The sequence below is a fragment of the Oncorhynchus tshawytscha genome, unplaced genomic scaffold (assembly GCF_018296145.1).
Source record: "Oncorhynchus tshawytscha isolate Ot180627B unplaced genomic scaffold, Otsh_v2.0 Un_contig_5353_pilon_pilon, whole genome shotgun sequence".
Lineage (NCBI taxonomy): Eukaryota > Metazoa > Chordata > Actinopteri > Salmoniformes > Salmonidae > Oncorhynchus > Oncorhynchus tshawytscha.
Window position 1 is genome coordinate 26,552 of NW_024609363.1, and position 15,949 is coordinate 42,500.

Consider the following 15,949-nt stretch of genomic DNA (forward strand, 5'->3'; position numbering starts at 1 on the left):
TCCTCTTTCTCCTCCTCTTTATCCTCCTTTTCCTCCTCCTCTTCATCCTCCTCTTCCTCCTCCTCTTTCTCCTCCTCTTCCTCCTTCTCTTCCTCCTCCTCTTCCTCCTCCTCTTCCTCCTCCTCTTCCTCCTTCTCTTCCTCCTCCTCCTCTTCCTCCTTCTCTTCCTCCTTTTCATCCTTCTCTTCTTCCTCCTCCTCCTCTTCCTCCTCCTCTTCCTCTTCCTCCTCCTCCTCTTTCTCCTCCTCTTTCTCCTCCTCTTCATCCTTCTTCTTCTTCTTCTTCTTCCAGGTGGGACAGAAGAAGTAGACAAAGACGTCAAACTCTTAAGTTGTTGTTTAACTTGTTATGAATGGATCAATAGTCTACCTTTTTATGAATGGATCAATAGTCTACCTTTTTATGAATGGATCAATAGTCTACCTTTTTATGAATGGATCAATAGTCTACCTTTTTATGAATGGATCAATAGTCTACCTTTTTATGAATGGATCAATAGTCTACCTTTTTATGAATGGATCAATAGTCTACCTTTTTATGAATGGATCAATAGTCTACCTTTTTATGAATGGATCAACAGTCTAACTTTAAAAATAAAAATGTAATCTTTATTTAACTAGGCATGTCAGTTAAAAACAAATTCTTATTTTCAATGACGGCCTACCCCGGCCAAACCCTAAACAGGAGGACGCTGGGCCAATTTTGCGCCGCCCTATTGGACTCCCAATCACGGCCGTTTGTGATACAGCCTGGAATCGACTCAGGGTCTGTAGTGACGCCTCTAGCACTGAGATGCAGTGCCTTAAACCGCTGTGATACAGCCTGGAATCGACCCAGGGTCTGTAGTGACGCCTCTAGCACTGAGATGCAGTGCCTTAAACCGCTGCGCCACTCGGCAGCCCCAACTTGTCAGAAAAGGAGCAACAGCCTCTAACTTGTCAGAAAAGGAGCAACAGCCTCTAACTTGTTAGAAAAGGATGAACAGTCTAACTTGTTAGAAAAGGAGCAACAGCCTCTTCACTAAAATGTTGTGTTGTGTCTTGTTGTTCCAGGTGAACCAGAAGATGTAGCTGAGGACAACAGGCTGACAGAAGGCTGAAGACACTAGAGAAGGTTCTCAGGTGCTTCCTCCGGAGAGAGGGGGCGGTGGGGGGGGGCTTGGTCCCTTGGAGCACCACCTCCAGAGTCTCACCATGTCCAAGAAGTGGCCCGGGGGGGCCGGGGGGGCTGGGGGCCGAGGCAAGATGGAGAGGGCCGATACGTTGGCGGCCCTGCAGGCTGCCAATGAAGATCTGAGGGCCAAACTCACAGACATCCAGATAGAACTACAGCAGGAGAAAAGCAAGGTGGGAACAGTAAGACACGCGTTGATTCAACATGTATTCAATCAGGAAGTCTCATTGATTGTTAGAAGACCTCTTTGCCAAGGCCTGAGGCACTACAGGACAGGCAGTGGTTTTTAGATTGGTGTTTTAGACATACCCTCAAGGAAGGTGGAGAGGTATACAGACAGGTTACCAATAAGGTCTGTGACTTTCAATATTTGATGAGGAGGAACTTGGAAAGGAGTGAAAGGAGTCTCATGGTGGGATAAAATGATGAAACATCCGTGTTACCACTCAAAGCAGCCGCTGGCAGTATATTGTTTGTATTTTTATTTAACAAGGCCAGTCAGTGAAGAACAAATTCTTATTTACAATGACGGCCTACACCGGCCAAATCTGGACGACTCTGGGCCAATTGTGCTCCGCCCTATCGGACTCCCAATCACGGCCGGGTTGTGATACAGCCTGGAATGGAACCAGGGTCTGTAGTGACTCCTCTAACACTGAGATGCAGTGCCTTAGACCACTGTGATACAGCCTGGAATCGAACCAGGGTCTGTACTGACTCCTCTAACACTGAGATGCAGTGTCTTTAGACCGCTGTGATACAGCCTGGAATTGAACCAGGGTCTGTAGTGACTCCTCTAACACTGAGATGCAGTGTCTTTAGACCGCTGTGATACAGCCTGGAATCGAACCAGGGTCTGTAGTAACTCCTCTAACACTGAGATGCAGTGTCTTTAGACTGCTGCGATACAGCCTGGAATCGAACCAGGGTCTGTACTGACTCCTCTAACACTGAGATGCAGTGTCTTTAGACCGCTGCGATACAGCCTGGAATCGAACCAGGGTCTGTAGTGACGCCTCTAACACTGAGATGCAGTGCCTTAGACCGCTGTGATACAGCCTGGAATCGAACCAGGGTCTGTAGTGACACCTCTAACACTGAGATGCAGTGCTGCGCCACTCGGGAGCCCAGTATTCCGACAGACGTCTCTTCCCCTGTAGATTATATTTCTCTCTGCACTGAACGATCTCCTCTGTGTTAACTCATTACAGGAGTAATGTGGCATTACTGTAGTACAGTTTGGCTAATACGTATTCCTGTCTATGGTTGAGTCACAAATGGATCCCTACTCCCTACTAAAGTACACTACTATAGGCCTTGATCCCTATGGGTCCTGTACAGGGTGCCATTTGGGAAGCAAGCCTATGTAATCTGTGCACGATAGGACTGTTTCAATGTCAGTGTGCTAGTTGACTGACAGCCTGAGGGGCTAATGGTTCGGCTGGAGGGGCATGCCTGACATGTACCCGTCATTGGCTGTGTGTTTTGATTGACAGCTCGGGGAGCTAATTGCATAGCTGAGACTGTTAATGACATGTCCATGTCATTGGCCGTGTGTGAATGCCTTGTACAGGGGAGGAGCTGGGAGTACATTAGCTAACTTTCCACCGCTGAGTGTCTGTTTAACTTGTCAGGACATGGTTTACATTATGAGCCCCATTCTGTCAGTCTGGCTTTAGGCTTACTGGAAAGTAACTGTGGGAAGAGACTAGCTTGGCTCCTCTGTTCGGTTACATTGACGAGGGGCAGCACACCAATATCATTATGTTGTGATATGATATTATATGTTGTGTGTTTTATATGCATTGTCTTGATCACATATCCCATATCTGTCCCACCAGAGTAGTGGTCACTGGTCAGTATGGTACGATGGTAACCCCAATGTCTCTGAAACAGGTTTCTATGGATCTACAGCCAAATCAAATCAAACTTTGTCACATGCTCTGAATACAACAGGTGTAGACCTTACTGTGAAATGCTCACTTACAATCCCTTAACCAATAATGCAGTTCAAGAAAGAGTTAAGAAAATATTTACCAAATAAAAAAGATATATATACAGTTGAAGTGGGAAGTTTACATACACTTAGGTTGGAGTCATTAAAAGTTGTTTTTCAACCACTCTACAAATGTCTTGTTAACAAACTATAGTTTGGGCAAGTCAGTTAGGACATCTACTTTGTGCATGACACAAGTCATTTTTACAACAATTGTTTACAGACAGATTATTTCACTTATAATTCACTGTATCACAATTCCAGTGGGTCAGAAGTTTACATACACTAAGCTGACTGTGCCTTTAAACAGCTTGGGATATTCCAGAAAATGATGTCATAGCTTTAGAAGCTTCTGATAGGCTAATTGACATCATTTGAGTCATTGGAGGTGTACCTGTGGATGTATTTCAAGGCCTACCTTCAAACTCAGTGCCTGTTTGCTTGACATCATGGGAAAATCTAAAGAAATCAGTCAAGACCTCAGATAAAAACACTGTAGACCTCCACAAGTCTGGTTCATCCTTGTGAGCAATTTCCAAACGCCTGAAGGTACCACATTCATCTGTACAAACAATAGTACGCAAGTATAAACACCATGGAACCACACAGCCACCATTACGCTCAGGAAGGAGACGCGTTCGGTCTCCTAGAGATGAATGTACTTTGGTGCGAAAAGTGCAAATCAATCCCAGAACAACAGCAAATATATTGTGAAGATGCTGGAGGAAACAGGTACAAAAGTATCTATATCCACAGTAAAATGAGTCCTATATCGATATAACCTGAAAGGCCGCTCAGCAAGGAAGAAGCCACTGCTCCAAAACCGCCATAAAAAAGCCAGACTACGGTTTGCAACTGCACATGGGGACAAAGATCGTACTTTTGGAGAAATGTCCTCTGGTCTGATGAAACAAAAATAGAACTGTTTGGCCATAATGACCATCATTATGTTTGGAGGAAAAAGGGGAGGCTTGCAAGCCAAAGAACACCATCCCAACCGTGAAGCACGGGGGTGGCAGCATCATGTTGTGGGGGTGCTTTGCTGCAGGAGGGACTGGTGCACTTCACAAAATAGATCATCATGAGGATGGACAATTATGTGGGTATATTGAAGCAACATCTCAAGAAATCAGTCAGAAAGTTAAAGCTTGGTCGCAAATGGGTCTTCCAAATGGACAATGACCCCAAGCATACTTCCAAAGTTGTGGCAAAATGGCTTAAGGACAACAAAGTCAAGGTATTGGAGTTGCCATCACAAAGCCCTGACCTTAATCCTATAGACAATTTGTGGGCAGAACTGAAAAAGCGTGTGCGAGCAAGGAGGCCTACAAACCTGACTCAGTTACACCAGCTCTGTCAGAAGGAATGGGCCAAAATTCACCCAATATATTGTGGGAAGCTTGTGGAAGGCTACCCGAGACATTTGACCAAAGTTAAACAATTTAGAGGCAATGCTACCAAGGACTAATTGAGTGTATGTAAACTCCTGACCCACTGGGAATGTGATGAAAGAAATAAAAGCTGACATAAATCATTCTCTCTACTATTATTCTGACATTTCACATTCTTAAAATAAAGTGGGGATCCTTAACTGACCTAAGACAGGGAATTTTTCCTCTGATTAAATGTCAGGGATTGTGAAAAACTGAGTTTAAATGTATTTGGCTAAGGTGTATGTAAACTTCCGACTTCAACTGTAAGTGAAAGTAACACAATAAAATAACAATAACAAGGCCATCTACAGAGCGTACCGGTACCTAGTCAATGTGCGGGGGTAGTCGAGGTAGTTTCTACATGTAGGTAGGGGTGAAGTCACAATCCCCATCAAGAACCTGCGAGGAGATGAAGCACCATACCTGAAGTTTATTTCAGACAATATGATGTCACAATAAGGATACTTATCACCCACTATGCAGGTTTATATCAGAAAATATGTCACAATACGGGATACTTATCACCCACTATGCAGGTTTATATCAGACAATATGATGTCACAATAAGGATACTTATCACCCACTATGCAGGTTTATTTCAGACAATATGATGTCACAATAAGGATACTTATCACCCAGTAGGCAGGTTTATATCAGACAATATGATGTGACAATAAGGATACTTATCACCCACTATGCAGGTTTATTTCAGACAATATGATGTCACAATAAGGATACTTATCACCCACTATGCAGGTTTATTTCAGACAATATGATGTCACAATAAGGGATACTTATCGTCATGGTTTATTTTGACAATGGAGACAGTTACCACTTAGCTGTCTGTCTTACATTTAACCTGATTGTTAGGTCGCAGTTTTTATCTTTTAACAACATGATCATGTCATTTTATCTCGTTCGGATTTCTCTCAAAGTTTCTTGTTACTCTCTTGGCATTTTATTCGTGGATCAATATGATACAATGTGAGGATTTGTAAGTGAAGATAAAATGATCTGGAATAATGTCTTGATTCTGCCACTGCAGATGCACGGTCTTGCAGTGTAATTGATCCGTTTCATTCTAATAGATGGAGCGACTAGCGCTGGGCTCAGCAGGTTTTAGTGCTCCACTCAGTCTCACTCCTAATGAATACACTCCAGTTTTATAGCTGCAAGGCAAGAAGGGCATTGTGCAACCTAACCTTTGACCCTTGTGAATAGTTGTATCTTGCAATGCAGAAATGGCTCATTTCCACTGATGGTGTTGCTATCTGTTTGGTACTGTACCTTGGAAACCACCGATGAACCAGGAACGGAAATGGTGAACAGAAATTGGGCTATTATTTTAATTTTTTTAAATTGTGACATACAGCTGGGAATAGTCTCCATAATGTGAAGATGTAAATTATGGATCTGAAGAGGGTATTGACCGAACTAATAGCCCAGTAAAGATGCCTGTGATTAACAAGACAAATGACTCCTAATGCTATTCTACCATTCTACAGTAGTCTAGTCAGCCTGGTGTTAATGCTATTCTACCATTCTACAGTAGTCTAGTCAGCCTAGTGTTAATGCTATTCTACCATTCTACAGTAGTCTAGTCAGCCTAGTGTTAATGCTATTCTACAGTAGTCTAGTCAGCCTAGTGTTAATGCTATTCTACCATTCTACAGTAGTCTAGTCAGCCTAGTGTTAATGCTATTCTACCATTCTACAGTAGTCTAGTCAGCCTAGTGTTAATGCTATTCTACCATTCTACAGTAGTCTAGTCAGCCTAGTGTTAATGCTATTCTACCATTCAACAGTAGTCTAGTCAGCCTAGTGTTAATGCTATTCTACCATTCTACAGTAGTCTAGTCAGCCTAGTGTTAATGCTATTCTACCATTCTACGGTAGTCTAGTCAGCCTAGTGTTAATGTTATTCTACAGTAGTCTAGTCAGCCTAGTGTTAATGCTATTCTACCATTCAACAGTAGTCTAGTCAGCCTAGTGTTAATGCTATTCTACCATTCAACAGTAGTCTAGTCAGCCTAGTGTTAATGCTATTCTACCACTATACAGTAGTCTAGTCAGCCTATTGTTAATGCAATTCTACCATTCTACAGTAGGCTAGTCAGCCTAGTGTTAATGCTATTCTACCATTCAACAGTAGTCTAGTCAGCCTAGTGTGAATGCTATTCTACCATTCTACAGTAGTCTAGTCAGCCTGGTGTTAATGCTATTCTACAGTAGTCTAGCCAGCCTAGTGTTAATGCTATTCTACCATTCTACAGTAGTCTAGTCAGCCTAGTGTTAATGCTATTCTACCATTCCACAGTAGTCTAGTCAGCCTAGTGTTAATGCTATTCTACAGTAGTCTAGTCAGCCTAGTGTTAATGCTATTCTACCATTCTACAGTAGTCTAGTCAGCCTAGTGTTAATGCTATTCTACCATTCTACAGTAGTCTAGCCAGCCTGGTGTTAATGCTATTCTACAGTAGTCTAGTCAGCCTAGTGTTAATGCTATTCTACAGTAGTCTAGTCAGCCTAGTGTTAATGCTATTCTACAGTAGTCTAGTCAGCCTAGTGTTAATGCTATTCTACCATTCTACAGTAGTCTAGTCAGCCCAGTGTTAATGCTATTCTACCACTATACAGTAGCCTAGTCAGCTTAGTGCTCCTGAGTAAGGGGGTCAGCCCAGTGCTCCTGAGTAAGGGGGTCAGCCCAGTGCTCCTGAATGAGGGGGTCAGCCCAGTGCTCCTGAGTGAGGGGCCAGCCCAGTGCTCCTGAGTGAGGGGTCAGCCCAGTGCTCCTGAGTGAGTGGGTCAGCCCAGTGCTCCTGAGTAAGGGGGTCAGCCCAGTGCTCCTGAGTAAGGGGGTCAGCCCAGTGCTCCTGGGTAAGGGGGTCAGCCCAGTGCTCCTGGGTAAGGGGTCAGCCCAGTGCTCCTGGGTAAGGGGGTCAGCCCAGTGCTCATGGGTAAGGGGGTCAGCCCAGTGCTCCTGGGTAAGGGGGTCAGCCCAGTGCTCCTGGGTAAGGGGTCAGCCCAGTGCTCCTGGGTAAGGGGTCAGCCCAGTGCTCATGGGTAAGGGGGTCAGCCCAGTGCTCCTGGGTAAGGGGGTCAGCCCAGTGCTCCTGAGTAAGGGTGTCAGCCCAGTGCTCCTGGGTAAGGGGTCAGCCCAGTGCTCCCTGGTAAGGGGGTCAGCCCAGTGCTCCTGAGTAAGGGGGTCAGCCCAGTGCTCCTGGGTAAGGGGGTCAGCCCAGTGCTCCTGAGTAAGGGGGTCAGCCCAGTGCTCCTGGGTAAGGGGGTCAGCCCAGTGCTCCTGGGTAAGGGGGTCAGCCCAGTGCTCCTGGACTCTGTGTGCTCTCCTCCAGATGAACAGCTATCTACCCCCAGTAACAGTCCATGTCAAAGAGACCATTGTGACGTCTAATGTTAGACACTACTGTCTGTCTGTGTGTCTGTGGAGGCCAGGGGGGCCCTTCCCTGTTGTTTGGCTGTCTGAATGAACAATGCTCTCTGCTCTGCATGTATGACCCAACCAATGCAGCTTTAGTTATATACTGTAGAGCAGGTTGTATGATATAACAGGTTTAGTTATAGATAACAGGTTTAGTTATAGATAACAGGTTTAGTTATAGATAACAGGTTTAGTTATAGATAACAGGTTTAGTTATAGATAACAGGCTGTATGATACAACAGGTTTAGTTATAGATAACAGGTTTAGTTATAGATAACAGGTTTAGTTATAGATAACAGGTTTAGTTATAGATAACAGGTTGTATGATAAAACAGGTTTAGTTATAGATAACAGGTTTAGTTATAGATAACAGGTTTAGTTATAGATAACAGGTTTAGTTATAGATAACAGGTTGTATGATAAAACAGGTTTAGTTATAGATAACAGGTTTAGTAATAGATAACAGGTTTAGTTATAGATAACAGGTTTAGTTATAGATAACAGGTTGTATGATAAAACAGGTTTAGTTATAGATAACAGGTTTAGTTATAGATAACAGGTTTAGTTATAGATAACAGGTTTAGTTATAGATAACAGACTGTATGATAAAACAGGTTTAGTTATAGATAACAGGTTTAGTTATAGATAACAGGTTTAGTTATAGATAACAGGTTGTATGATAAAACATGTTTAGTTATAGATAACAGGTTTAGTTATAGATAACAGGTTGTATGATAAAACAGGTTTAGTTATAGATAACAGGTTTAGTTATAGATAACAGGTTTAGTTATAGATAACAGGTTTAGTTATAGATAACAGGTTTAGTTATAGATAACAGGTTTAGTTATAGATAACAGGTTTAGTTATAGATAACAGACTGTATGATAAAACAGGTTTAGTTATAGATAACAGGTTTAGTTATAGATAACAGACTGTATGATATAACAGGTTTAGTTATAGATAACAGGTTTAGTTATAGATAACAGGTTTAGTTATAGATAACAGTTTTAGTTATAGATAACAGGTTTAGTTATAGATAACAGGTTTAGTTATAGATAACAGGTTTAGTTATAGATAACAGGTTGTATGATATAACAGGTTTAGTTATAGATAACAGGTTTAGTTATAGATAACAGGTTTAGTTATAGATAACAGGTTTAGTTATAGATAACAGGTTTAGTTATAGATAACAGGTTTAGTTATAGATAACAGGTTTCATTATAGATAACAGGTTTAGTTATAGATAACAGGTTTAGTTATAGATAACAGGTTGTATGATATAACAGGTTTAGTTATAGATAACAGGTTGTATGATAAAACAGGTTTAGTTATAGATAACAGGTTTAGTTATAGATAACAGGTTTAGTTATAGATAACAGGTTAAGTTATAGATAACAGGTTAAGTTATAGATAACAGACTGGATGATATAACAGGTTTAGTTATAGATAACAGGTTTAGTTATAGATAACAGGTTTAGTTATAGATAACAGACTGTATGATATAACAGGTTTAGTTATAGATAACAGGTTTAGTTATAGATAACAGGTTTAGTTATAGATAACAGGTTTAGTTATAGATAACAGGTTTAGTTATAGATAACAGGTTTAGTTATAGATAACAGGTTAAGTTATAGATAACAGGTTTAGTTATAGATAACAGGCTGTATGAGATAACAGGTTTAGTTATAGATAACAGGTTTAGTTATAGATAACAGGTTTAGTTATAGATAACAGGTTGTATGATATAACAGGTTTAGTTATAGATAACAGGTTTAGTTATAGATAACAGACTGTATGATATAACAGGTTTAGTTATAGATAACAGGTTTAGTTATAGATAACAGGTTTAGTTATAGATAACAGGTTTAGTTATAGATAACAGGTTTAGTTATAGATAACAGGTTTAGTTATAGATAACAGGTTTAGTTATAGATAACAGGTTTAGTTATAGATAACAGACTGGATGATATAACAGGTTTAGTTATAGATAACAGGTTTAGTTATAGATAACAGGTTTAGTTATAGATAACAGGTTTAGTTATAGATAACAGGTTTAGTTATAGATAACAGGTTGTATGATATAACAGGTTTAGTTATAGATAACAGGTTTAGTTATAGATAACAGGTTTAGTTATAGATAACAGGTTTAGTTATAGATAACAGGTTTAGTTATAGATAACAGGTTGTATAATATAACAGGTTTAGTTATAGATAACAGACTGTATGATATAACAGGTTTAGTTATAGATAACAGGTTTAGTTATAGATAACAGGTTTAGTTATAGATACCAGGTTGTATAATATAACAGGTTTAGTTATAGATAACAGGTTTAGTTATAGATAACAGGTTTAGTTATAGATAACAGGTTTAGTTATAGATAACAGGTTTAGTTATAGATAACAGGTTTAGTTATAGATAACAGGTTGTATGATATAACAGGTTTAGTTATAGATAACAGGTTTAGTTATAGATAACAGGTTTAGTTATAGATAACAGGTTTAGTTATAGATAACAGGTTTAGTTATAGATAACAGGTTTAGTTATAGATAACAGGTTGTATGATATAACAGGTTTAGTTATAGATAACAGGTTTAGTTATAGATAACAGGTTTAGTTATAGATAACAGGTTTAGTTATAGATAACAGGTTTAGTTATAGATAACAGGTTTAGTTATAGATAACAGGTTTAGTTATAGATAACAGGTTTAGTTATAGATAACAGGTTGTATGATGACACAGTATACCAGTATATCAGTATATAGTGTATTATTATATATACTAGTATATATATTAGTAGTAATATTATTACAGTATATAATATATTAGTAGTAATATTATTACAATTATTATTACAATATTCTAGTATATAATATATTAGTAGTAGTATTATTACAGTATATAATATATTAGTAGTAGTATTATTACAGTATATAATATATTAGTAGTATTATTATTACAATATTCCAGTATATAATATATTAGTAATAGTATTATTACAGTATACCAGTATTATATAGATTAGTAGTATTATTATTACAGTATACCAGTATATAATATATTAGTAGTATTACAGTATACCAGTATATAATATATTAGTAGTATTACAGTATACCAGTATATAATATATTAGTAGTATTACAGTATACCAGTATATAATATATTAGTAGTATTACAGTATACCAGTATATAATATATTAGTAGTATTACAGTATACCAGTATATAATATATTAGTAGTATTACAGTATACCAGTATATAATATATTAGTAGTATTACAGTATATCGGTATATAATATATTAGTAATAGTATTATTACAGTATACCAGTATATTATATAATAGTAGTATTATTATTACAGTATACCAGTATATAATATATTAGTAGTATTACAGTATACCAGTATATAATATATTAGTAGTATTACAGTATATCGGTATATAATATATTAGTAATAGTATTATTACAGTATATACTATATTAGTAGTAATATTATTACAGTATATAATATATTAGTAGTATTATTATTACAATATTCCAGTATATAATATATTAGTAATAGTATTATTACAGTATACCAGTATATTATATATTACTAGTATTATTATTTCAGTATACCAGTATATAATATATTAGTAGTATTACAGTATACCAGTATATAATATATTAGTAGTATTACAGTATACCAGTATATAATATATTAGTAGTATTACAGTATACCGGTATATAATATATTAATAGTATTAGTATTATAGTATACCGGTATATAATATATTAGTAGTAGTATTATTACAGCATACCAGTATATAATATATCGGTAGTATTATTATTACTATTACAGTATTTCTACCTATTATTTTGACCTCGTAGTGACAATATAATGATTCATTCGGTAAAATCTTCTGTAATTACTGCATATACTGTAAAGTGTTTATGCTCTACAGTAGGTGTGGTCTTCTCTGTTGGGCGTAATTAATTTAACGGATGACTGGGTCACCTATAGGACACACATGGGGTGACACCATGGCCCTCCGGATAGACTTGCCACACGTACTGAACCATCCCAGCTCCTGCACTGCAACACTGCTGAATGGCCAGACGGTAATAACTCACTGAGGCCTGATGACAGCCTGTATGTCATCTCATGTCAAATGGATACTTCAGGCTCTCTGTTAGAGCTCCAGTTAGGTTGGGGATTTTCAGTTTTCACTCAGCGGTATGGCCTGCTGTTCTACTGTTGATCTCAGGGAAGTCCATTTTAGGACTGACTGACTGACTGACTGACTGACTGACAGACAGACAATCATTACTTTGAAGCTGCCAAGGCTCTCAGGGAGACTTGAGGGGCAAAGCGTGGAGGCCATATGGCTGGAGCTGTTACAAACTAATATATAGGCCTGTAGACTCTACAGACAGGGACAGGAGTTATGCTGGTTTACATGGCCTGTAGACTCTACAGACAGGGACAGGAGTTATGCTGGTTTACATGGCCTGTAGACTCTACAGACAGGGACAGGAGTTATGCTGGTTTACATGGCCTGTAGACTCTACAGACAGGGACAGGAGTTATGCTGGTTTACATGGCCTGTAAGACTCTACAGACAGGGATAGTTATAACATCTGTAGACTAGCAGAGGATAGTTATAACATCTGTAGACTAGCAGAGGATAGTTACTACATCTGTAGACTAACAGAGGATACAGCTATTACATCTGTAGACTAACAGAGGATAGTTATAACATCTGTAGACCAACAGAGGATACAGTTATTACATCTGTAGACTCTACAGACAGGGATAGTTATAACATCTGTAGACCAACAGAGGATAGTTATAACATCTGTAGACTAACAGAGGATAGTTATTACATCTGTAGACTCTACAGACAGGGATAGTTATAACATCTGTAGACAAGAGCTATTACATCTGTAGACTAACAGAGGATAGTTATTACATCTGTAGACTAACAGAGGATAGTTATAACATCTGTAGACTAACATAGGATACAGTTATTACATCTGTAGACTCTACAGACAGGGATAGTTATAACATCTGTAGACAACAGAGGATAGTTATAACATCTGTAGGCCAACAGAGGATAGTTATAACATCTGTAGACTAACAGAGGATAGTTATTACATCTGTAGACCAACAGAGGATAGTTATAACATCTGTAGACTAACAGAGGATACAGCTATTACATCTGTAGACCAATCCAGCCATGTAGAATGGGGCGGCAGGTAGCCTAGTGATTAAAACGTTGGACTAGTAACCGGAAAGGTTTCAAGATCGAATCCCCGAGCTGACAAGGTAAAAATCTGTCGTTCTGCTCCTGAACAAGGCAGTTCGGGTGTACACTGTTCCTAGGTAGGCCGTCATTGTAAATAAGAATTTGTTCTTAACTGACTTGCCAAGTTAAATAAAGGTTAAAATAAAATAATGAATGAATGTGTGAATGAATGTGTGCCAATGGTTTAATTGAGACTATCTTTAGGTCTGCCCTGGAGAAGAGAAGTCACACCCCTCCCTCCCTCCCTCCCTCCCTCCCTCCCTCCCTCCCTCCCTCCCTCCCTCCCTCCCTCCCTCCCTCCCTCCCTCCCTCCCTCCCTCCCTCCCTCCCTCCCTCCCCTCCCTCCCTCCCTCCCTCCCTCCCTCCCTCCCATTAGTCACTCCCTCACTCACCCTCTCCCCCTCTCTCCCTCCCATTAGTCACTGCCTCCAATTAGTCACACCCTCCCTCCCATTAGTCACTCCCTCCCTCGCCCTCTCCCCCTCTCTCCCTCCACTTTAGTCACTCCCTCCCATTAGTCACTCCCTCCATTAGTCACACCCTCCCTCCCATTAGTCACACCCTCCCTCCCATTAGTCACTCCCTCGCCCTCTCCACCCTCTCTCCCTCCCATTAGTCACTCTCTCCCTCCCATTAGTCACTCCCTCCCATTAGTCACTCCCTCACCCTCTCCCCCCTCTCTCCCTTCCATTAGTCACTCCCTCCCTTGCATTAGTCACACCCTCCCTCCCTCCTCCCATTAGTACTCTGTAATCTGTTGTTTGTCTAGCCATGCATACAGTACATTGGATCCTCTGTAGTGGTCCGTTCTGGTGCAGGGCTATTTGTGGTTGGTGTGCCTGGAGCAGCACCTGTCAATCAGTGTTAAAGTGGTGGGAGAGACTCAATTTGACCCCAAATAAACCTATGGGTTACTACGGGGACACGTACTAAGTAGTATGACTTAGAGCCCGTGGGAACTCCTCTGCATGTAGGCTAGATATCAAGTCAGGAGGGGTCAGGAGACACGTACTATGTAGTATGACTTAGAGCCCGTGGGAACTCCTCTGCATGTAGGCTAGATATCAAGTCAGGAGGGGTCAGGAGACACGTACTATGTAGTATGACTTAGAGCCCGTGGGAACTCCTCTGCATGTAGGCTAGATATCAAGTCAGGAGGGGTCAGGAGACACGTACTATGTAGTATGACTTAGAGCCCGTGGGAACTCCTCTGCATGTAGGCTAGATATCAAGTCAGGAGGGGTCAGGAGACACGTACTATGTAGTATGACTTAGAGCCCGTGGGACCTCCTCTGCATGTAGGCTAGATATCAAGTCAGGAGGGGTCAGGAGACACATACTATGTAGTATGACTTAGAGCCCATGGGAACTCCTCTGCATGTAGGCTAGATATCAAGTCAGGAGGGGTCAGGAGACACATACTATGTAGTATGACTTAGAGCCCGTGGGAACTCCTCTGCATGTAGGCTAGATATCAAGTCAGGAGGGGTCAGGAGACACATACTATGTAGTATGACTTAGAGCCCATGGGAACTCCTCTGCATGTAGGCTAGATATCAAGTCAGGAGGGGTCAGGAGACACATACTATGTAGTATGACTTAGAGCCTGTGGGAACTCCTCTGCATGTAGGCTAGATATCAAGTCAGGAGGGGTCAGGAGACACGTACTATGTAGTATGACTTAGAGCCCGTGGGAACTCCTCTGCATGTAGGCTAGATATCAAGTCATGAGGGGTCAGGAGACACGTACTATGTAGTATGACTTAGAGCCCGTGGGAACTCCTCTGCATGTAGGCTAGATATCAAGTCAGGAGGGGTCAGGAGACACGTACTATGTAGTATGACTTAGAGCCCGTGGGAACTCCTCTGCATGTAGGCTAGATATGAAGTCAAATCAAACTTTATTTGTCACATGTGCTGAATACAACAGTGTAGACTTTACCGTGAAATGCTGAATACAACAGTGTAGACTTTACCGTGAAATGCTGAATACAACAAGTGTTTACTTTACTGTGAAATGCTGAATACAACAGTGTAGACTTTACCGTGAAATGCTGAATACAACAAGTGTAGACTTTACCGTGAAATACTGAATACAACAAGTGTAGACTTTACCGTGAAATGCTGAATACAACAGTGTAGACTTTAACGTGAAACACTGAATACAACAGTGTATACTTTACAGTGAAATATTATATTTCACGTATTTACAAACCCTTAACCAACAGTACAGTTCAAGAAAGAGTTAAGAAAATAGACTAAAATAAAAAGTAACAATAAAATAACAATAACGAGGCTCTTTACAGGGGGTATCTGTACTGAGTCAGTGTGCAGGGGTACAGGTTAGTTGAGGTCATTTCTACATGTAGGTAGGGGTGAGGTGACTATGCATAGATAATAAACAGCAAGTAGCAGCAGTGTACAAAATCAGAAGACCTGACCAGACCTACAATCTCTACAACCTACTGTAACAATGGATCTCCCTCATCTAAAGTGACAGCACAGTATGAATCCTCGGGGCATAACATCACATCTTTCAGCATTTCAGAACTCTGTCTCGAGTCCATCTGACTGAATGTGTTCTGAGTGGTTTTGCTGCTGGGCTGTGAGTGTCTGTGATGT

The 15,949-nt window shown here is 40.3% G+C and overlaps 1 protein-coding gene across 1 annotated transcript in view; it reads left to right on the forward strand.

The window, feature by feature from the left end:
* LOC121844663 (janus kinase and microtubule-interacting protein 3-like) overlaps positions 1-15,949 on the forward strand; it is a 79,880-nt gene that overhangs the window by 13,635 nt on the left and 50,296 nt on the right. Inside the window, exon 2 of the mRNA XM_042315010.1 lies at positions 1,053-1,379. Within this exon, the coding sequence (XP_042170944.1) occupies positions 1,194-1,379 (186 nt within the window). The 5' untranslated portion in view covers positions 1,053-1,193. The remainder of the gene's footprint in view (positions 1-1,052; positions 1,380-15,949) is intronic.